Raw genomic sequence first — 20,666 nt, forward strand, 5'->3', positions numbered from 1 at the left:
GAGGGGCCCAAGAATTTGCATTTCTAACAAGTTCCCCCAGGGGTGTGGTTCCTAGGAAGCCCACTTTGAGAACCACCACACTAAAATCTTACGATTTCACATTAGTTAACCATTCCGGAGATGGGGCCAAAGAAAGGCAGCGGGCCGTTGAGTGATTACCCAGAGTGGGTTCATCTGGGGGGGGGCAGGAAGCCCCCCACGCCTGTCTGCAAGGCCACTTCTGTGGAGAGAACTCAGAAGGACCAGCTAAACCGCCCCGAAGAAAGCAGCCCTGGGCTGTCCCCGGCAAACTCCCCCTGAATGCCTCTCCTGCTGCAGGCCCAGGACGGGCGGTCATCAGCTTCTGCGGCCAGCCTGCCCTGATGACTATTGGGCCAATTAAATGCCCATTTAAAAATGATTTTTGTCGGTGTTTTATGAAAATAAATACCTTCCTCCACAGCAGGGCTGTTACAGTGATTAATGAGCTAGTGGGAAGTCTCGTGAGCTTGGAGGCAAGATGCTATTTATGTATGTACAAAATATGTTTTCTAATTTCCTTAATGATAAAGACATTGAACTTGGATATTGATCTCAAGTTAGTAAGGCCTGTCCAAGCACAGGATCGGCTGTGCACAGTCGGGAGAACAGAAGCTGGACCGCGTCTGGCCGGCGCAAGCCAGCTGTGCTCATGGTCCGGGTACACGCCAGCAGAGTGCTGGACGGAGGGCCCCCGCGGGAGGTGGGAAGTGGGCCCCGGCTCTCTGCATGAATGGCCTGGCTGGGTTGCGGCCCACGGAGCCAAGGTGGGTCCACGGGTGGGTGCTGTCTTAGGGCAGCCCGGCTGGCACTGGGGCGGGGCAGCCGTCCTCGGCCCGCTGTCCAGGGAAGTGATCCTGGAAACCTCCTCCAGCCTGTCCACGAGCACATACAAGCTGGGTGAGGGGAAATAAATCTGGGAGAAGCACGGGGCCTTCCCCCACAGTGCTGAGCCCGACGTGGTTCTTCCCCGGGTTATTTTTGGTGCCCCGTGGATTGAAGACTCACGTGTCGGCCTGCCGTGGGAGCGCAGGGCAGAGGCCCAGGTTCACTGCACAGGCTGGAGCAGGGGTGGATAGGGTCGGTCTCCTTCTGTCCAGAAGACTGAGGGACAGGACAGAGGCCATAAATCAAAGCACCGAGCTCTGGAAAGGAAAAGGCATTCACAGGGAGCTGGAGGAAAGTGCCACGTTCCGTGTTCTGTTAGGCAAAGCCCAAATTCCAGAAGAACAACTCAGAAATGCAAATTATTGGCTTCCCAAACTGTATTAGCAGCCGAGGACCCCCCTCCCCCCGGCACTGACTTCCCTCCCCCCGGCTCTCGGCCCTCCCAGCCGCAGCATGGCCTGACCCAGGGGCTTCGTGCTCGGGCCCACAGTCCCGCCTCACCCTGCACTGGCTGGGCCACCTCCCCTGAACGAGCTCTGAAATGGGGGCTGCCACCCCGTTCCCACGGCCTGCCTCTGACCTCTGGCTCTTTCCAACAGGTTTACTACTGGGAGGCAGACAGCCAGAACGAAACGGAGAAGATGAAGGTGCTGTTCCTGCCGGAGACCGTGGTGAAGCTGAAGAACCTGACCAGCCACACCCAGTACCTGGTCAGAATCTCCGCCTTCAACGCCGCCGGGGACGGGCCGCAGAGCGACCCCAGGCAGGGGCGCACGCATCAGGCCGGTAGGAGAGCGGCGTGCTTCCTTCCCACAGTCTTCAGTTGGGCCCCCCTCTGCCAGCCACAGGCCTGGTGCCCCTGCAGTCGCCCCTGAGCCCAGCTGAACAAGCGGGCCCTGCCCTCTGTCCCCAGCAGCTCACTGCTCAGCCTGCCCTGCAACACACCATTGTGTGCCGAGCCATTCCTGCAGAGGCCTGGGTTCGATTCACTTGCTTCCCCCAGGGCCTGGCCTCAGCCTGCTGCGTGGCGGCCCCCGGTACCCACGAGGTGGCTGTGAGCGGTGCATGTTTTCCCGTAGACGCTCCAGGACCACGGAGGGCAGGCGGGCTCTGCATCTGCACCCAGGCCTCCTTCCAGTTCCCTCAGGGAGCTTCTTACTGGGGTCTTGGCCCCGGCATGTCCACACCCCTGGGGGACGAGCACCTGTGCATGGAGAGTCCAGGCCACAGTATTGGGCGCTTCCCGGGTTTCTGGGGTCACAGACCACACGGAACGGCTCGCCACAGCCTCTCAGACTCTTGCCACCAGCCAGGCCCAAGAGCACTGCGAGACCAGACGTCACCCTGCCTGCCGCCCCACCCCCACACACGGAGTGTGTTTCCAGCACGAGGCTCATTCTCCTGTGCCTCTCAGCTTCCCAGCAGCCTGGAGAACTTAGGAGGTGGTCAGGAGTTCCCAGGGAATGCAACTTAGCACTGGTCCTGGGGATCTCTGAGAGGCACTTCGTTCATGGGACCCAGGAAGTGCAAAGCCAGGAAAGCCAGGGAGATCTGTCTCGCTCAGGGCTCCCGGGAAGTCAGTGGGTTCAACCAGTGAACCCCCCTAGGTGCTTCATCTCCTGGGGACGGGGACTCCCTAGCATCATGCGTCCTTCCCACATGACTGACCAGCTTGCAAGGGCAGCTTCCCAGGGGCCTCATCCAGCAGCTGGGGAGGGGCCGTTTCTGGAATCCCAGCTGGGTCACCTGTTCCTCCCCAGGGCACCAGGCACCTGGCAGGTCACGGGGTGACTGAAGGGAGCACAGTTGGGAGGACGCGTGGTGCTGATTCCGGGGGTCAGTCCCGGGCACCGACCCCCACACGGAGCCCAGGCCAGGGGGCGGTGAGCAGGCTCCGCTCCCTGACCACACGCCTGGGCCTCCACGGCCACAGGCAGCTTCTCCCACCCAGGGTGGCTCGCTGGGGCCCCCTGTCTCCAGCCCCAGGTGGAGCCCGAGAGGGCCTCCCACACATACCCACAGGCCAGGGCGGAGAGGGGGCGGGGCCTCCAGCAGGGTTCCGTGCTGGGAAGTGAAGCCATCCGCCTTTCATTCTGCGCCTCTATCTATTATTCATCTTTCTGCCTTTGTCACTGTCTTTCAGGCTCCTTTGTGTTAAACCCCATCATTTTCTCTGCTCTTCTCGAGAGGGTCCAGGTTTCTGATGGATCCGGGCAAGTTCAGAGACAGACAATAAGTCTTCTTTCGTGCCAGAGCATGGAGACTTTTACTGAGTTGAAAATAACATCTAATAACGCTTTTAGTCTATGTGGAGGCATAGACGTGTACGTAAATGATCTATAAAGGAGCTTGACTGAAAGTCCCATTACGTTCTGTTCCTCCAGCTCCTGGGACCCCCAGCTTCTTGGCGTTCTCAGAAATAACCTCTACCACGCTTAATGTCTCGTGGGGCGAACCGGCGGCGGCCAACGGCATCCTGCAGGGCTACCGAGTGGTCTACGAGCCCTTAGCACCCGTCCAAGGTGAGGCCCGAGGGGGGCAGCAGGGAAAGCCAACCTCACAGGCGCGCAAGCCACTCCCCAGTCCGCAAAAGGCCTGTGAGCCATCGCGGGGCCAGGACCAGAAGGTCCGCGCCCTGGGCTCCAACACAGCCCTCCCCCGGCCGACTTGCAACAGGACACTCTTTGACCTTTCTCCCTTTGACCCAAGACATTTCTCTCCTGTTTCTGCTGTGTCCTGGGCACCACTTGTTAGAACCACACGGAGAACGTAGGCCCATCATGTTCCATGGGCATCCTAGGAGAGGTGCTGACCGTCCAGCGTCCTCAGAGATTTCTCCAGTGACACCCTTCATGCATTCATTCCCTCGAATCTTTATTAAGCTCCTGCTGCATGCCAAGTGCTGTTCTAGATGCTGGAGTCTATAGATCTGGGGAAGCAGGGACCTTCACCGAACTGTTCATCACGATCCTTGCTTCCCTGAATCCATGAGTCTGTATTCCAGCAAGGAGAGAAGCAACACACCCACAAACAATCCACGATGTGATGGTGACCAATGTCTCGAGGACCTAGGCGTGCCGAGCTCCCAGCCTGGGGAAGTTCAGCAGCGCATGGGCCGCTCAGGGTCGGGCTCGGGGTCCTGAGGCCAAGCCTGAGGAGTGGGGAGGAGGTCGTGCGAGAGCAGCAGGCCGGGTCACAAAGGCCAGGTCACCAGGGCAGGGTTACCAGGGCCAGGTCACGAGGGCCAGGTCACCAGGGCCGGGTCACGAGAGCTGGGTCACCAGGGCTGGGTCACAAGGGCCAGGTCACGAGGGCCGTGGCTGCAGGGCCCTGAGAGGGTCTGGCTCACACAGACCAGGGCCTCTCTGGCTACAACCACAGTCTCAACGCCGTGGAATGAAAAGATTTATTGATCAGCTCCACACTTCCAAGGATCAATCAGAAGAAGCACAGACCCTCCAAGAAGAGCAGCAGAAATGTTTACACACAGAGGAGCGTGAGAGACACAGTGACAGAGGCATGAAGATGAATTATCGATGGGAAGAGAAGATACAGAAGCTTCTGGGGAGAAGGGGTTGCGGCCCGGCACAGAGGTTTGGGCCTGGGGAGACCAGCGGCAACCGCGGCACCTGGCAAGGGGCTTGGAGCTGGGGGCCTGGGGGTGAGAAGTGGGGACAGGGGCTGCGTGCGTTTGCAGGGGAGACTGCGCACCGCGTGGGGAGGGGGCAGTGACGGGAGTGTGCGTGGGCTGGGCCACTCGGCACACTGCTCCGCCCCCCGGGTTATCCCTCTGGCGCTGGGGTAATTTCTCGCTTACCCGTCCCTCCTCCCCGCTCACAGCTGACGTGCTCTTGGAGGGCTCCATAGACATTCTTCCTCACCCACCATGTGCCCAACACCATGTCAGAGAAGGGGGACAAGCCCAGGGCAGGCTCCCCCTGGTAGGACGCACAGCCAGACTGTAAACATTATAGATTATTTAATGTCTAGGACGAAAAAATATAACCAACACATCAAATAATATTGGCACTCCATTTAAAGCCGTGATAAAAGTTTCCTTTTAAAATAAGTACATTCCAGTAAAACGGGGTTGATTGGAAGAAAATTTAAGCACTAGATTTTATGTCATTGAATCTAAAATGCCATTATTAACTCTAAGATTCATTGTTATTTTATGAAGTGCTAGCAAAGAAAAAATGCTTGCAGTAAACCGCGGCCCAGTACGTTTGCGTCATCAATCCCAAATCAGAGATGTAAAGCTGTGCAGGAAGAAAGGGTCTCAGACATTGACACGCTTTGGCAAATACCCGCAGAGGTCGGGAAATGGTGGAGGGCGCGGCACCGGCTGTGTCCTGCTGCTCTGTTCTTTTCAGGACGGGTGCCTGTCTGGGGACCAGGGGGCCGGGGCGCGGCGGGGTTGGGGTCTCTGCAGCACAGACCCAGAAGGAACCAGGCATCTGTGAGTGCTCGTTCCGCATGGACAAAGCGCAGAGCGCCCCTGGGCACCGTCCATCCGCTGCCCGGTTCCATCTGCGCACACTCCCGGGCGTGCCCACACGTGCACACACACGTGGGTTCCGGGAGCCCACGCTGCAGACGCTGTTAGCCACACACGGAGAAAGGATTGCCAGGATTCGCGGTCCCGAGCGACCTTGGAGTCCCTCCTCATCGAGACAGTGAGTCTTCCCGTGCTTCCTCAAATAAGTGCGGGAAAGGGTTTGTAGAATCTCTAGAAACTCCGTGGCGGGCACCTCTGGGCCTGGCGCCCAGGCCAGCTCCCCTGGTCTTGTAAAAAGCACTTGCTGTCTAAGCAAGACCCTGGCCATCGTCCCTGACTGGTGGCGGGCCACGGCGGCCCTGCTTCTTCATCCCCCGTGCTCCGTGGTCCCGACGTCCAGGAGTCCTGCTGGCTTGCCAGGCGTCTGTCCCCACGGCCTCGCCTCACCTTCCAGGGACATAATCCTGCATGCGGTTTCCCTGGTGCGGTCAGGGGTGTGGTCCCGTGACCACGGGAACCCCGGCATCATTCACACGACGCAGTGAGACACTCCGGTGCCTCATGCACAGCTGACACGCGGCTTCCTTGGTGCTCCCTGTAAGCACGGCCCCACGTGCATGTCCGCGATCGTAGGTGGGATGATGCAGCTCTCTACAGACCAGGCCCGTGTGAAGCACCTACACACACTCGTCTGCGTCCTCACAGGCTGCGCAGTGTGGGGGCCGCTTTTACTCACATCTCACAAGAAATCGGGCTTCGAGCCCTTGAGACGGCCGCCCGGGGCTGCAGGTGGGGAATGTGGACGCACGTGGGGTTTGAACCTGGGCAGGCCGGTTCGAGAGCCACCGCGGTGGGAAACATCTGGAGCACTTGCGTTTCTGCAAGTAAACACGCCGGGAACGCCACGGAGAGAAGCGTGCGGAGCGATCATTGAAGCGTTTCATGGCCACCTGTTCTTCCCGTTCTCCCTGGAGTGACAACAGGTGGGGTCACTGGTGACACCATTTCGCCTCTCGCCCGTCACTGGCATCATCTCTTCTGTCCGTCGGGAGGGCTGGTTCTGCCCACCTGGATCTTCCTGGCTTCGGCAGTGAGCGTGATACGCTTTGAAATCAGGGCAGGAGAAAGTGCTTTTGCTCAGCACCTTATGCATTTCTCCAGACTCTCAGGGTGCACAGCTTCCTCAGGTCCCCTGCCGCTTAAGAGCAAACCGTCCAGACCCCCAAACTTGGACTGTGTCAGTGGCTTGGGCGCATCCCAGACTCACTGATTCCTGCTCATCCGTCGCGTGGCTGATCCAGACCTGGGGCTGGTGACAGGAAACATTGAAGCTGCCGCTGAGCCCGAAACAGCATTGTCCCCGCTCCAGCCGGGGGTGAGGCCGGCCACAGGTCCCCCATGTCCTTCCCACATCCTCCCGCTTCCCTGGCCACCAGCAAACAGCCTCTTCCGGAGGAGCAGACTCACCAGCCCTGCTCCTTGGTGCCTCCCTGGTTGACCCTGTGACCTTCTGGGAGTGTCCCTGCTCACCTCTAACATCAGTATCACTTTGCAGGATCCCACCGTGTGCCTGCCTGGTCTGACGGCATCTGCCAGAGCCCCTGGCTTAGCCCGACAGAGGACGCTAGTCCTGACCCCTTCCAGCCCCGAAGAGAACACAGGCCAGGAAAGGGCAGAAACTCGGAGCAGGAGAGACTTGCTGTGGCCTCTCTCTGCACGTAGGCCCTTTGGGGCGTTTTGACCTGGGGCTGGCGAGGGGAACTTTCAGTTACACGTAGGACGGTGCGTGCTGTTATATAGTGAAAGGGACCAGACGCTCAGGGATGAGGCCATAGGGGCTGAACAGAAGGCAGTGATGGGGACACACGCAGCGCATCGTCCTGTGCCTTGCTGAGGTGTGATTGCCCAGCATTTCCGGCGGGCTCGTCCAGCCCTCGCTGTCCCACCTCCACACCCAGATCCATCTCTCCCAGGGGCAGGCGGGATGGGAGGGGCTCCTCTTGTGGCTCCAAGAAGCCTTCATTGTGTCCCCTCCCCTAGGGCAGCGGCCAGCCAACCTGCTCGGTGTGCAAGCCTCTAGAGTGGGGGTCTCTTAGAGAAACCCAACCCCTGCCCCCTTCACGTTGGCTCCAGATTTCCAACAGGGAATCATGAAAGTAGCAAGTGGGTCTCTGAACGATTTCCAGTTCTTCCTGATGCCTCCGAGAACCTCTACGTTTCCCAGAGACGGAGTTACAAATGTAGTGAAAACATCAGTCATCTTTCCTGGGAGGCTAGCATCATACGAACTCTGCAGTAATGCCGGCCGGCCCTCTTGTGAGGATTGCCGAAGACATGACGTGTGTGTTTATACACGTGTGTGTGGTCAAGCTGGGGAGAAGCTGTAAAGCGGTGATGTCGCCCGGTAGTGATTCTGCTAGCCCTGGGCGGTGCCTGGGCTGCACGCGGGCAGACTCCGGGCCGGCCAGCCACTCATCGGCCCAGGCCAAGGGAGCAGAGAGCCCGGCAGCCTCCCCCTGCCAGCAGGCCCCGGGGTCACTCCATCGAGAAGACGGGCCTGGCTCATCCCTCACCTCCCTGGGCCAGTCCCCTGGTCACGGTGGGGAGAACCAAGCCACGCGGAGCCTGAGCCACGTTCTGAGGGAACGGATTTTACTTTTATGTTTTTTAAAATGTTTTAAACGGTAGTATTTTATGTGCTTGCACCCCAGGGCTTTGTAGTGCAGGGCACGGTTTAAAAATTGACTAAATAAATAAGATTCTGACATAGTTGAGATGCAGGGGAGGTCAGACTAGCTCTACCTCCTGGTGGGATGGAATTCACAAAATCTGTACATGGGTTTGTTTCTGCTCTGGGGGAAAGGAAGGCATTTTTTAATTAAAAAAAAAGAGGGTTGCTATCCAGAATAACTTTATATCGAAGAAGACCCCATCAGTTTGCTGATGACGGTCTTTGTGTGTGCAAGCTGTCATCCTGAACCCCCTTTCTTGAGCCATGCGAGGTGAGGGCACATCTTCAAACTTATTTAACCAGAGAGCCCCATTTCTGTCCTGGAAAATGCTGCATTTGTATAATCTTCACCATGCGTCTTCCCCCCAAATGTTAAATCTCGGTTTTCTCATTCCATGTAATACAACCAACCACACGCTCACTTCGTTTATGTAAGCGAACTGTTATCTGTCCTCATGGTTCTCCGAATCAGGGCATCGATATTTGCAGTGACGGTCTTTCTTTGTCCTGCTTCAGGGTCCAAGGATCAAGTTCTCATGAGTGGTTTGGGGGCCTTTAGGCCACAGGTTGGCCAACCCAGTCGGGCTGGAGACCCCTCTAGGGGGAAGCCCATCTTGTAGCTGAAACAAAATCTTCTGCATCTTCTTCCCTGTTCTCTTCTCTGGAGTCGGGAAGCTCCAGGTCACCTACGCAAGCGACACAGAGCCTGGTGCAGCTCAGAGCCCGCGGGAGGGGGGCCTGACCCGGGCGCGGGAGGACGGGGGCCCTCCCCGCACGAGGCAGGATGCGTGGGCCACCTCCCGGCATCGCACCGTGAGGCTGGCTCTTCACTTTGCCAGCACCACGTATCAGACTCGAACGTCATTACACTTATCTTTGTTGAAAATTGCCTATTACCACCACTTAAACTCCTCCCAATTGTAAGAAATACTTCCTTAGCGAGCCAGGGACTTCGTCGCTGTCGTCACGGCGAAGTAGGTGGTGCCATGGCTCTTCTGACCCCAGCCCCCTCCCGGCCTTTGCTCTCGGTGGTTGCAGGGGTGAGCAAGGTGGTGACGGTGGACGTGAAGGGGAACGGGCAGCGCTGGCTGAAGGTGCGCGATCTCACCAAGGGAGTCACCTACTTCTTCCGCGTGCAGGCGCGGACCATTGCCTACGGGCCTGAGCTGCAAGCCAATGTCACGGCCGGGCCAGCCGAGGGTAAGTGGAGCTCCGCCAAGGGCCCCGCGCCCGGCGCCGTGCCAGTCGGGGGCCCGTCCCCGCCACAGGCCAAGCGGCTGTGGCCCACCCAGAGCGGGCAGAAACGCAGAAGCCTTCTGGCAGCATGGGTGTCTTCAAAATCACGTGCTAGCACCAACTTCCCGGATGGGCTTGTTAAACAGAGATGAGCAAGTTCTTAGGTGTTAAACATGTAACGTTTGGGGCTGTTTTCTGGAAAAGCTTAGGAGAAAACAAGTGAGTTTTTTAAAGGTTTATTTATTTATTTTTGTGGGGGGCAGAGGGAGAGCGAGAGAGAAACCCAAGCAGACTCACCATTGAGCGTGGAGCCCGACTTAGGGCTCGACCTCACGACTCTGAGATCATGACCTGAGCCGAAAACAAGAGTCAGCTGCCCAACAATTGTGCTACCCAGGCTCCCCCCAAAACAAGTGCAGTTTTTGAAATAAGGTACACAAGAAATTTTGAAGTGCTCACATCATGCCAAGGAGCCCTGTAGCTTCCCACTTAAACTATTTTGGCATTTTTTTAAATCCTTCGCAAGGCGAGGGTGGCAGAATCCAGGTTCCCAGAGGGCCCACTGCGTGCCAGGCGCAGTCCTGGGCCCGTTGCCTGGCTCATCTCTGTTCACGTCTGGCCAACCCATGAGGCCAGTGTAGCCTTCCCACATCTGGGATGAGCAGAGTGTGACCGGGCAAGGCTAAGCCACCTGCCTGGAGGAATAGACAGAGCCTGGGCAGGGCTGGTCCCACCTGTGGGATGAGGAGCCCCCCGAGTGCCAGTCTCTACCCGCCCCTGTCTCTTTTATCCCACAGGCTCCCCGGGGTCCCCCAGAGATGTCTTGGTCACCAAGTCCGCCTCTGAACTGACCCTGCAATGGATCGAGGGAAATGCGGGCAGGACGCCCACCACCGGCTACGTCATCGAGGCCAGGCCCTCAGGTAAGGGGCGGGGCTGCAGCACCTGCCAAGCCGAAGAGTCTGAGAGTCAGAGCCCTCAGCCTCCTCTCAGCCTTTCCCTAACGATACAGAGATGAGGGCAACTCGATGAAACGTTATGTGCGTCTCTCCCTCTCCTCCATCACCTTGCGGGCATAGATTCTCCATGTTTCACCACAGTATGCATCCCTAGGGGTGTGGTCACTGCCATCCTCAGAAACAAGTACATGCAAACTTAGGGACACTTGCAGACACTTCCAACTCATCAGTAGGATCCAAGAGTGTTTCTAGAGGCTCATTTTGGGCTCTTCATCTTTGCACCCAGACAGAGTCCTGCTCCTTTCTGATCACAGTGAAGATTCTTGTTCATAGTGAGGCCCACACATCATCCCATCTTTAGGCTCCTGAAAATGAGGTCTGAGGTCCATTCTCTACCCTGTTTGCCCTAAGAGGGTTTCGCTCCCTTCCTCCCATTCAACGGTAATAACTAAGCATGGGCATTATTGGAAAATCTATTTCTGCTGCACTGAGCCGGCTATTACTCCTGGGAGCTAGGGGGTGTCACGAAATGCAGAGAATACTGAGCACGTCCTCCGTGACCTTCAGAGGGTGGCACATCTAATCGTGACTATCTGAGCATGAAAATCTACAGTGTGCCGGGGCTGCCTGCAGAAAGCCCGCCACCAGAGCCTGCCCACGGCGCTGGGCATCACTGTAGTTGGATAGTTCAAGAGCCGTTGGGCCGAGAGGAAGGCCTGCCGTGTCATACTCGTCACTGTGTCAGACAGACTGCCCACCAAACTGCTTTTGAGAGATTACTAGTTACAAGCACCTCCTAGTAACTCCTAAGTAGACAATCTGGTGCCTGAGACAAAACAGCATCTGTTAAAGGTGATATGAAAAATTCTTTGGCTCAAGCATTAGCACGTTCAGCGCATCAGCCCGAGGGGTCCTAGGAGCTTGTGGTTGAGCAAGGCACTCAGTCTGTTCTGGAAGCGGGGCTCACAAATCGGTACAGGCCTTCTGCGGCCACTGGGCCCCTGCCCCGTCCCTCTGAAATCAGGCGGCCCCGAGAGCACACAGCAGGCTCTCTGCTGAGGACATCTGATTCCCCAGCACTTTCCGAGACTGCAGGAGCTTCGAATACGGGCCCGGTGAGATCTGGGCCCAGCCAAGGGCCGCGGAGGCCGCACTGACCCCAAGGAAGCAACTCGACGCTTTTCTCCCCAAATCTAGGGAGAGCATTCATTGCAAAGCTTGCTTTGTGCACTTTCAGGCCCAGCAAGGGGCTCCTGAGAGAATCTGGGAGATCCCTGGACATCACTGACTCCTAACTGAAATTCAGCATTTCCTTCCCTCATAAACACAGGTGTGTTTGTTTACTCTGACTGCTGTAACCATGGACCCCACACTGGGCAGCTTCACCCACATGCGTGTCCTGCCTCTGCCCAGAGGCTGGGCGTCCAAGGGCAGGGCGTGGCAGGGTGGGTCCTCTGAGGTGTGAGGGAGGGTCTGTGCGGGCCTGTCTCCCTCTCTCCCAAGTGGTTTGCCCTCAGTCTTGGGCGTTCCTTGGCTTGTGGAGGCGTCACCCCCATCCCTGCCTTCTCCCTGTGCCCAAATGCCTCCTTTTTATGAGGACACCAGTCATACTGGGTTAGGGCCTCCCCTCAAGACCTCGTCTTGACTAATTACATCCACAAAGACCCTATTTCCAAATAAGGTCACACGCTGAGACATGGCGGATCAGACCTTGAATGCGTGAATTTTGAGGGGACAAAATTCAACCCCCCCACGGTAGGTAAGAGACCACGAACGTAGCTGCATAGCCTGTGGAGTTGCGAGCAACAGAAATCACTCTGTTTCCCATCCATCCCGGCCGCGCGGAGCCTCCCAACAGGGCTGCCCTTGTCGTCCGAATGCTGCGTGGACCTTGTCACCCAGCGTGGCCCTGGCATCGCGGTGCTCCCTGAAACCCAAGTCTGTGTACCCCGTCTTCCAGAGAACCACGTAGGCCAACACGTCACCCAACGAAAACCACACGTGACCCACACGGTCCACAGACCTGGGAGACGGGGCTGCTGGGAATCTCCAGTCACCTCTAGGTTCCTGCAGGCTTTAGGGCAGAACTGGCTTCCCCTCACGTTTTATGCATCTAAAGCCATCCCGAGAAGGTGTCCCTTCGAGTCAGCAGATTGCCAAAGGGGGCTGTGGCCCCGAGGAAAGGTAAGAGGACTTGCGCTAGAGGACACACACACAGAGGACCCCTGCCAGCTCCTCTCCTTCTGCCGAGGGCTTGCTCCCCGACTAGTGTTAAGACCCGCCCCCCTAATGCGTGGCTGTGAGGACCGCAGTGGGGTCCCTGGAGTGACGGGAACGCTCCGTGTCAGTGTCACTTCCCGGCTGCCATGCTCTGCTGCTGTTTTGCAAGATGATCCCGTTGGCGGACACCAGATAAAGGACACTCGGTTTCTCTCTGCATCATTTCCCATAACTGCATGAGGTTCTATTTACAATTACCTCAAAATCAAAAGCTCAGCTTAAGATTTAAAAAAAATATATATGCATGTATCCCACGGATGGCGTCCTGATCAATCAAGTGCAACAGCGCATCTTTGGAAGGAGCATCTTCGTGTCAGAGATCAGCCGTGGGGAATGGACCACGTCAGCGGCCACACACGGGTGTGTGGGCTCGGAATCCTAGCAGTGGAGAGCACATTCCGGCACTTTCTGAGCAAAGAGAAAGTATTGATTCTTGGGCTTCTCATTGGGTCATCAGAATCGCATCCATCCACCATAAGGAAGGAAGCAGGTGGCCTGTTGGAAGAAGGGCAGCTTTGGGGAGTCCGGACGACGGTGTGAAGATGAGCTACCTGGGACACCGGCCTAGGTCTCGCACTGCGCCCTGCACCCCGAGGGCCTCAGCTGGCCGGATGCCTCCTGAGATCAGCAGGACCCCGAGCTCCGCCAGTTGGTGCTGCGAAGAGGAAACCAGCCCTCGGGGACTAAGACGTGACAGGACGCTGACCTGCAAGACGCTGTTTTATTCAATGAGCGATGATTTGCCTCCGCTCTGTTCTGAGACCGTGGTCCCCTTTCAGACCGTGGACCGAACCAGAGCGGCCGCGGGGCTCACCGTCTCCCCGCGGAAGTGTGCCTCCTCCCTCCCGTGACGCAGGCCAGCAGCAACTCAGAGGCAAATGAAATGCTTTTATGGATTGTCAATATTTAAACACCTTGCTGGTGCCTTAGGGCTTTGGATCTCAGCTGTCATCTATTACAGGCCTCATTACACAAAACATTAAACGCTCTATCTTATTTTCTCCACCGAAGCTCTCTGGCAAGACTTTCTCCAGGCAGGCGAGTATTTTGAAGGGAGCGGGGGTCTGGGAGATGGGCCCAGGTTTTCATGAGGAGGCCCTATTTTTGGCGAAGTCCATCTGGCACCTGCGGGTCCCTCGCCACAGGGTGTCTGGGGAGCCCGAGCCACTTTGCCCTAGGTGGCCCCCAGGGCCCCCTGCGTCTGCTCGGCCTGCCGTCTTCCCGCCCAGCCAAATCTCCATCTTGCACCCGGGAGGCAGGCAGCTCGTCAGCTTGGTGGCTGGAGCCACGAGGTGGCCAGTGGGCTGGGGCAGGTGGGGGCAGGTGAGGACAGGTGGCAATGCAACCCCTTCCTCTTCTGCATCCTCACCGTAACCCCTTGGAAATTCTGCAGAATCGCCCCATTGCTGCCCTGACATGCAGACAACCCAGCAGCAGCTATGAGATTAGCATCTCGGGCTGGAACACAGACTCTTTATTCCTGGGAAGGGCGGTCAGTGGGCGCGGACCCAAGGGCAGCCTCACCAAAGATGCATGTCTCTGGTTGTGCGTACGTTTCCTCCGAGTCAGTGTCGCCAAGTTCCCTGGAAGGCCTTGGAAACTATGCAGTGGGCTTATGCAGATGATTTATTTACACAAATTATCCCAAGGCATTTTATTGTGTAGATCACGAAACCGAATTTACATATTTACACAATAGACTGGAATGGCATAAAGGAACCATAAATGTATTTTCCTCTCCGAAGCAGCCATGAAATTCATATTTAGGACGTACCCGGTGCAGGCAGCCTTTTTCACAAACAGTGTCGTTAGCCCAGAGCTGAGAGCTGGTCAGCTGGAGGACAGGGCCCGGTCCCCGGCCCTGATCACAGCCCCCACAAACCCGTGTCCACGTCTCCCAGCTCCCTCCCCGCTCATTCTGTTCATTTTTGGTCTTTGGCCTGGGACTTTTCGGTTGAACAAAGAAGAAAATCAGCCTTTTTCCAAAGGTTTAAAATCCGTGGAAATCCCCAAGTCGGCAAATGCGGCAGGTGGGCCGCTGCTGCAGGTCCGACCCTCCCGGGCCTGGCGACCCTCCTCACACCCGCCCGTGCCGGCCGTCTTCAGGGCACGCACATCCTTTGCTTCTAGGCCTTCACCTCATCTGTCTCCTGCCTTCAGCCAGATTAGATAAAAGGTGATTTTTTTTATTCTCAAAGGTGTTTAGCCTCGTGTTTGAGCCCCACGTGCTTCAGTTAGATTTCGGACTGAGACTGACCACCGCCGCAAAGAGAAAAGGCAGTGTTTAAGAAACAAACAGCTGACAGGCCTCCCTTCTCTCCGAGCTGCAGGCTGACAGTCACGTCGTTGGTTAGTGGAACCAGAAATCGGGGGCCCGTGAGTGACAGTTTCATTCAGCCTGGAGACCCTGTTTAATTGTCCGTGAAATCAAACTTTTGTGTTGGCCTGGTGTCTGTCTGAGTACCTGCAGCACGCAGCTCGGTTCCGGGCGTTGGAGGGATAAATTGAGCGACCCGCGAATGTGCCCGAGCCAGGCTCCGTCTCAATTCAGAAGAGAGGTGTTCATGTTTCCAGGTTTATTAGGACATGGTCTGGGAGCGATGTGCCTCCTACCGCCGGGCTGGGGAGAGGCGAGGGCTGTAAGATGGAAACTGATGCGTTCTGTCGGCTGTGGGCAGGTCCGCTCTGAGGCCGTGAAGCCTGTTTAGGTGGGAAAACGGTTCTTTCTTTCTTTTTTTTTTTTTTTTAAGATTTTATTTATTTATTTGACAGAGAGAGACACAGTGAGAGAGGGAACACAAGCAGAGGGAGTGGGAGAGAGAAGAAGCAGGCTTCCCGCTGAGCAGGGAGCCCGATGCGGGGCTCGATCCCAGGACCCTGGGACCATGACCTGAGCGGAAGGCAGATGCTTAACGACTGAGCTCCCCAGGCGCCCCAAAAGGGTTCTTTTTTCAAGGACCTTTACTATCAACCTCTTCCCCGTGTTTAGGGCAGAGAGAAGGCAGTGAAGACAAAGCAAAGAGCTCACATTCTTTAAAGAAACACCCAACTGCTGAGGAGCCAGACTGTGTGTGGCTTCTCATCGCCTCCCCTGAGGCCGGAGGGACTTGGGGTGTGTGATCACTGGGATCCCTTTAGGAAGAATGTGCAAAGTTCATCTCTCAGCAGTATCCCACCCGCTTGCCTTGCAGGGGGGAGCAAGAGTCCAGGCAGGTGTACCCTCAAGCGTCCGGGAACAGGGATGGGGGGGCAGGCCCCACACACAGATGTGATTTGGGCTCACTCCCCACCCTGGACCCCCCCTCCCACAGACATCAGGAGGTGGCCAGCCTGAAGGTCAACCAGGACATTCAAAGCTGTGGGGCCAGCAGGGGACTTTGCACCGGGCATCCGGCAGTCAGGGATGCGGCTTTGGAAGACATTTCGACTCTTCTCTTCCAGCCCGTCCTGGATTTCCCAGGAGGGTGATGTAGGAGCTCCCCGAATGGGGATGGGAAGCCTGGCTGGGGTTCTCTGAGCCTCCCGGCGGGGGGCGAACCTCACCTGGGGTCTGAGGGCTGGCTGAGTCAGATCCCCAGAACGGCCTGTAGAACATGCAAAGGCTTGCGTGCCTCCCACATGTTGATTGAGATGGGAATCTGGCGCTGGGGATTATCCCAGTGCGTGGAAAATCAGTTGCACAAACCTCATTATAGCTAATAGTTCTGTAATGTTATTTTCCCCCTAATTTGGAGAGATACTTTTCTCCATCATTGATTTATTGAGATATTTAGCAGCATAATACAAATGAGAAAAGCAATCTGCGGTGGAGACAGAGTGGACGCTTCAACAGCTGACCGGCTTTTCTTACCCACTCAGGACCACGATGGAAATGTTAGTGTAGACAAATTGCCCAGTGAATTACAAGCGACATCTAAAATGCCAAGTGCACTAATTTTGGCAAGGAAAAATTAAGCAAAATAAAAATGAAAACATTTTCTTCTGTTAGCTCAGAAGGAAATTCTCTTGCTATGACTCTCCCTCCCCCAACATTTTTCACTGTAAACGGATCACTAAATAAATTGTTCTGTGTTGAGATTCTATATCAATATTTTTTTTTAAAAAAAATTTTTTTAATTCACACAATTCCTGGAGCTATGACAGAGCGCTTAAAATAAAATGTGGCCTTTAGGTGATGGCAGAGGAAGGGGAAATACTTTTTTTTCTTTGGTAGCAGGAAAGCATTACAGAAACATTAATGCAAAAGACACTCAGAGAACCCACTCCAGAAGAGTTCAGACCCACTCAGAACAGTCTGAGAATACCTCTCATGCTTAGTCCCTTAATTGCAATGGTTTAAGCAACATGCATTTTAAAAGAGTCTATATTTTTTTTAGTCTCTTTTACATCATAAAATTATCTACCCTTTTATTTTTTTTAAGATTTTATTTATTTGAGAGAGAGAGAGATGGGGGAGGGGTAGAGGGAGGGAGAGAGAGAATCTCAAGCAGACTCTGCACTGCACAGAGCCCGCCAAGGGGCTTGATCTCATGACCCTGACATTATGACCTGAGCCGAAATCAAGAGTCGGATGCTCAACTGACCAAGCCATCCAGGCGCCCCTTGTCAACCTTTTTAGAGGAAAAACACTGCACAATTCAGTCAACATTTAAAGCCCTTAGAATAGTGACTTGCTCATAGTAAGTGCTAAATAAAATGGTGGTGGTGGGTATTTACTAGAAGCCTGCTTGTGCTAGGCCCTGCAAAGGGCTATGGAGCTACATGGATAGATGGATGGATGGGGTAGATTATGGACAGATGGATAGAAGGAAGGAAGGGTAAGTGGGTGGATGGATGGGGAGATGGATAGATGGAAGGAAGGAAGGAAGGAAGGAAGGAGGGAAGGAAGGGGAGATGGATGGACAGGGAGATGGATGGATGACGGATGGATGGGGAGATGGATGGAAGGAAGGAAGGAAGGAAAGGGAGATGGATGGATGGGGAGATGGGTGGATAGGGAGATGAAAGAAAGGAAGGGGAGATGGATGGGTGGATGGGGAGATGGATGGAAGGAAAGGAAGGAAGGAAGGAAGGGGAGATGGATGGATGGGGCGATGGGTGGATAGGGAGATGAAAGGAAGGAAAGGAGGGAGGGAGGGAGGGGAGATGGATGGATGGGAAGATGGATCACATCAATAGATATTTATTGAACTCTTGAAAACTTGAGGGCCCAGTGATGTGGACAGGTAAATGCGAAGGAGTGCTCAGAAAGTCCATTGGTGGAAACAAGCATCTCTTGCTGGAGTGCAGGAGTGAGGTCAAGAGGAGTCTGAAAGGGAGGAATGACCTCAATGATCTGCCTCCACCCCCTACCCTTAGACTATGAATTGCTCATCTGAACAGAAATCTCACCTGATTCCCCAATGGGTGGAACAGGGCCCGAGCAAAAAGTGAGCACTTCAGTATCTGTGGAATGAGTGTGTGGATGGATGGGAGGCAGTGGAGGGGAGAACAGGGCCACGGGGTCTCTCAAGGCACAGGGAGCGGCTTGTGCAGAGAAAATGCACTCTCTGTGCCCGTTATTCCCCGATCATTCTTGTGCAAAACTCTGAATGAACAGTTTAGACAGCAGTCATTCCGTGTGCAAACCTCAATCTGTTAGGGCCGGAGGGGGGAGACTTGAAGATACTGCTTGCCATTTTGACATTACTAGTGGTAATGGGTACCTTGGTGAGAAATGAGTGTAACCGTGACTGTTTAGAAATAAATAATCGTGCTTTTTTTCTGCATGGCAGAGATTCGTACCTTTAAAATCTCATTCACATCCGCTCCTTCATTAACCTGTGGCTGTAAGGACTTAATCGGTGCAAACTCTAAATCCTATGCAAATACAGACTTATACACTAGCAATTTTCTTTCTGTGTACTGTTGGGCTAATCCACTTGAGTATATCTGGTGTTCCGAGGTGCGTGATAAGGTTGGTGCCAGATAACCCTCGGCTCCCCAGAAACCTGTCCGTGCGTGTGCATGCATATTCAAACATGCCTGTCCTCTCCCAATCTCCTGCTCTTTTTAAAAGATCACCTACCTGTGCCTGTAAAAGAAATTATAATTCATGATGGATCAGTACTTCAAATGAACATTTTGGGCACTGAGCCCACTTTTTGCCAAAGCACCTCCTTCGAGATTGGGCTTATGCATACTCGTGCCGTGCAGTGCTTCCTCTGTGTACAGCACTTATAAGCACTTTATAAATAGTACCTCGTTTAACCCCGAAACAGATCTACGATTTAGATGTCTCTGTCGCCGCCATCCTGCAGTTGAGGCCCAGAGAGGTTGGGTACGTTTCCTTGGCCCTGTTGGTGGACGCCTCAGAATCAGACCTATTGGCTTCTGTCTCTCTTCATCTCAACTTTCTGGCTTTAATTTCAACCTTATGAATGTTTTCCTACGTGTCAGGGTTTAGATAAATTCGATATATATGTTTATCGTGGCAAAAAATACACAAGATAAAATTCACCGTCGTGACCCCTTGTTAAGTGTGCAGTTCGGTGGCGTAAAGAACGTTCACGCTGTTGTGGAGACATCACCACCATCCATCTCCAGAACTTCTTCATCTTCTGAAACTGAGACTCTATCCCCATGAAACCATAACCCCCCCCCTCCCCCAGCCCCTGGCCCCACCACCCACTCTCTGTGTCTGTGATTTTGGTGAGTCCAGGGACCTCCTATAAATGGGATCCCACAGTGTTTGTCCTTTTGTGTCTGGCTTCTTCCACTGAGCACCGTGTCCTCAAGGTTCATCCATGTTGGGGCAGGAACCAGGGTTCCTTCCTTTTTAAGGCTGAATGCTATTCCACGGTGCGGATGGACCACATTTTGTTTACCCATTCATCTGTCAGTGGACACTTGAGCTGCTTCCCCCTTTTGACTATTGTGAATAATGCCATGAACACGGGTGTGCAAGTATCCATTCAAAATTCAGTATGTAGTTGTCTAATTTACACTTGTATTTGGTAGCACCGGGGCATAGATGAAAAGGCAAACTGGGGTTCGGGCAGGTTGGATGCTGCAGCCACTTCAAAGGATGAGCAAAGTGGAGGGCAGCTCTTGGGGGGTCTGGTGTGTGAGGTTCGGGCAGAGTCCCCAGGGTGAGCAAGTGCAGACCCCGACCCCCCTCCGACGGGCCGGCAACATGTCTGCCCACAGCCATGTGGCCATGACGGCCTCGCCACACTGGCCGCTGGTGGGATTGTCATCTCCAGTTAGGATGGGGGGGGCAGGTGCTCCAAAGAACCGAGAACCCTGGCTGGGGTGTATGGACGGCAAGAGACCCACGGACGGGCCAGGGAGGCGGGATCCCGGGGTTGGGAGGGGCGTGGCCAGCCAGGAGGGAGCCAGAAACCCTCAACAGAAGAGTACATCAAGTCAGAAACCAGAGGGAGGCCTGGAGTCTGATGGGATCCGATGGGATCCGATGGGATCCGATGGCCAGGAGAACGTGCAGGAACATGCCACTGCGCAGCCTGCAGCCGCGGCAGAGTCTGTGCGCGAGGAGAGGGCTGGCCTCCCCCATGGCCCCCCGGCCCCCCGGCCCCATGCAGCGCCCCCCACCTCTGGTTCTCACGTCACATGCCCTCGGCGAGAGCAGCTGTGAGCCCACAGCAGGGCGGGCACCGCATCAGAGGCGGGAGAAAAGCAGCCCTAACCTCCGCTCTCGTGTCGTCTCTCCAGATGAAGGCCTCTGGGACATGTTTGTGAAGGACATCCCCCGCAGCGCCACATCCTACACCGTCAGCCTGGACAAGCTCAGGCAGGGAGTGACCTACGAGTTCCGGGTGGTGGCCGTGAACCAGGCGGGCTACGGGGAGCCCAGCAGCCCCTCCACGGCCGTGTCAGGTAGGGAGCCCTGCCCGGGAGGGGAGTCTCGGGGTGCAGCTCTTCCCTCGGAGGGAGGAGGGGATGACTTAGAGCTGGGGTGCAAAGAAAGGACAGCGCCGGGCTCCGTGTAGGCACCAGCAGGTGTGGGCCCAGCCTAGAGACACGGTGCGGGGGGAGCGGTGTGTGTGAGCCCGCA

At 55.5% G+C, this 20,666-nt stretch overlaps 1 protein-coding gene across 1 annotated transcript in view; it reads left to right on the plus strand.

The window, feature by feature from the left end:
- Positions 1-20,666, plus strand: part of SDK1 (sidekick cell adhesion molecule 1) — an 821,758-nt gene that overhangs the window by 779,005 nt on the left and 22,087 nt on the right. Inside the window, exons 32-36 of the mRNA XM_081822645.1 lie at positions 1,506-1,692; positions 3,291-3,428; positions 9,174-9,335; positions 10,169-10,294; positions 20,324-20,488. Of these exons, the coding sequence (XP_081678771.1) occupies positions 1,506-1,692; positions 3,291-3,428; positions 9,174-9,335; positions 10,169-10,294; positions 20,324-20,488 (778 nt within the window). The remainder of the gene's footprint in view (positions 1-1,505; positions 1,693-3,290; positions 3,429-9,173; positions 9,336-10,168; positions 10,295-20,323; positions 20,489-20,666) is intronic.

Source organism: Leptonychotes weddellii, chromosome 5 (genome assembly GCF_054177405.1).
Source record: "Leptonychotes weddellii isolate Sample4059 chromosome 5, ASM5417740v2, whole genome shotgun sequence".
NCBI classification, from domain to species: Eukaryota; Metazoa; Chordata; class Mammalia; order Carnivora; family Phocidae; genus Leptonychotes; species Leptonychotes weddellii.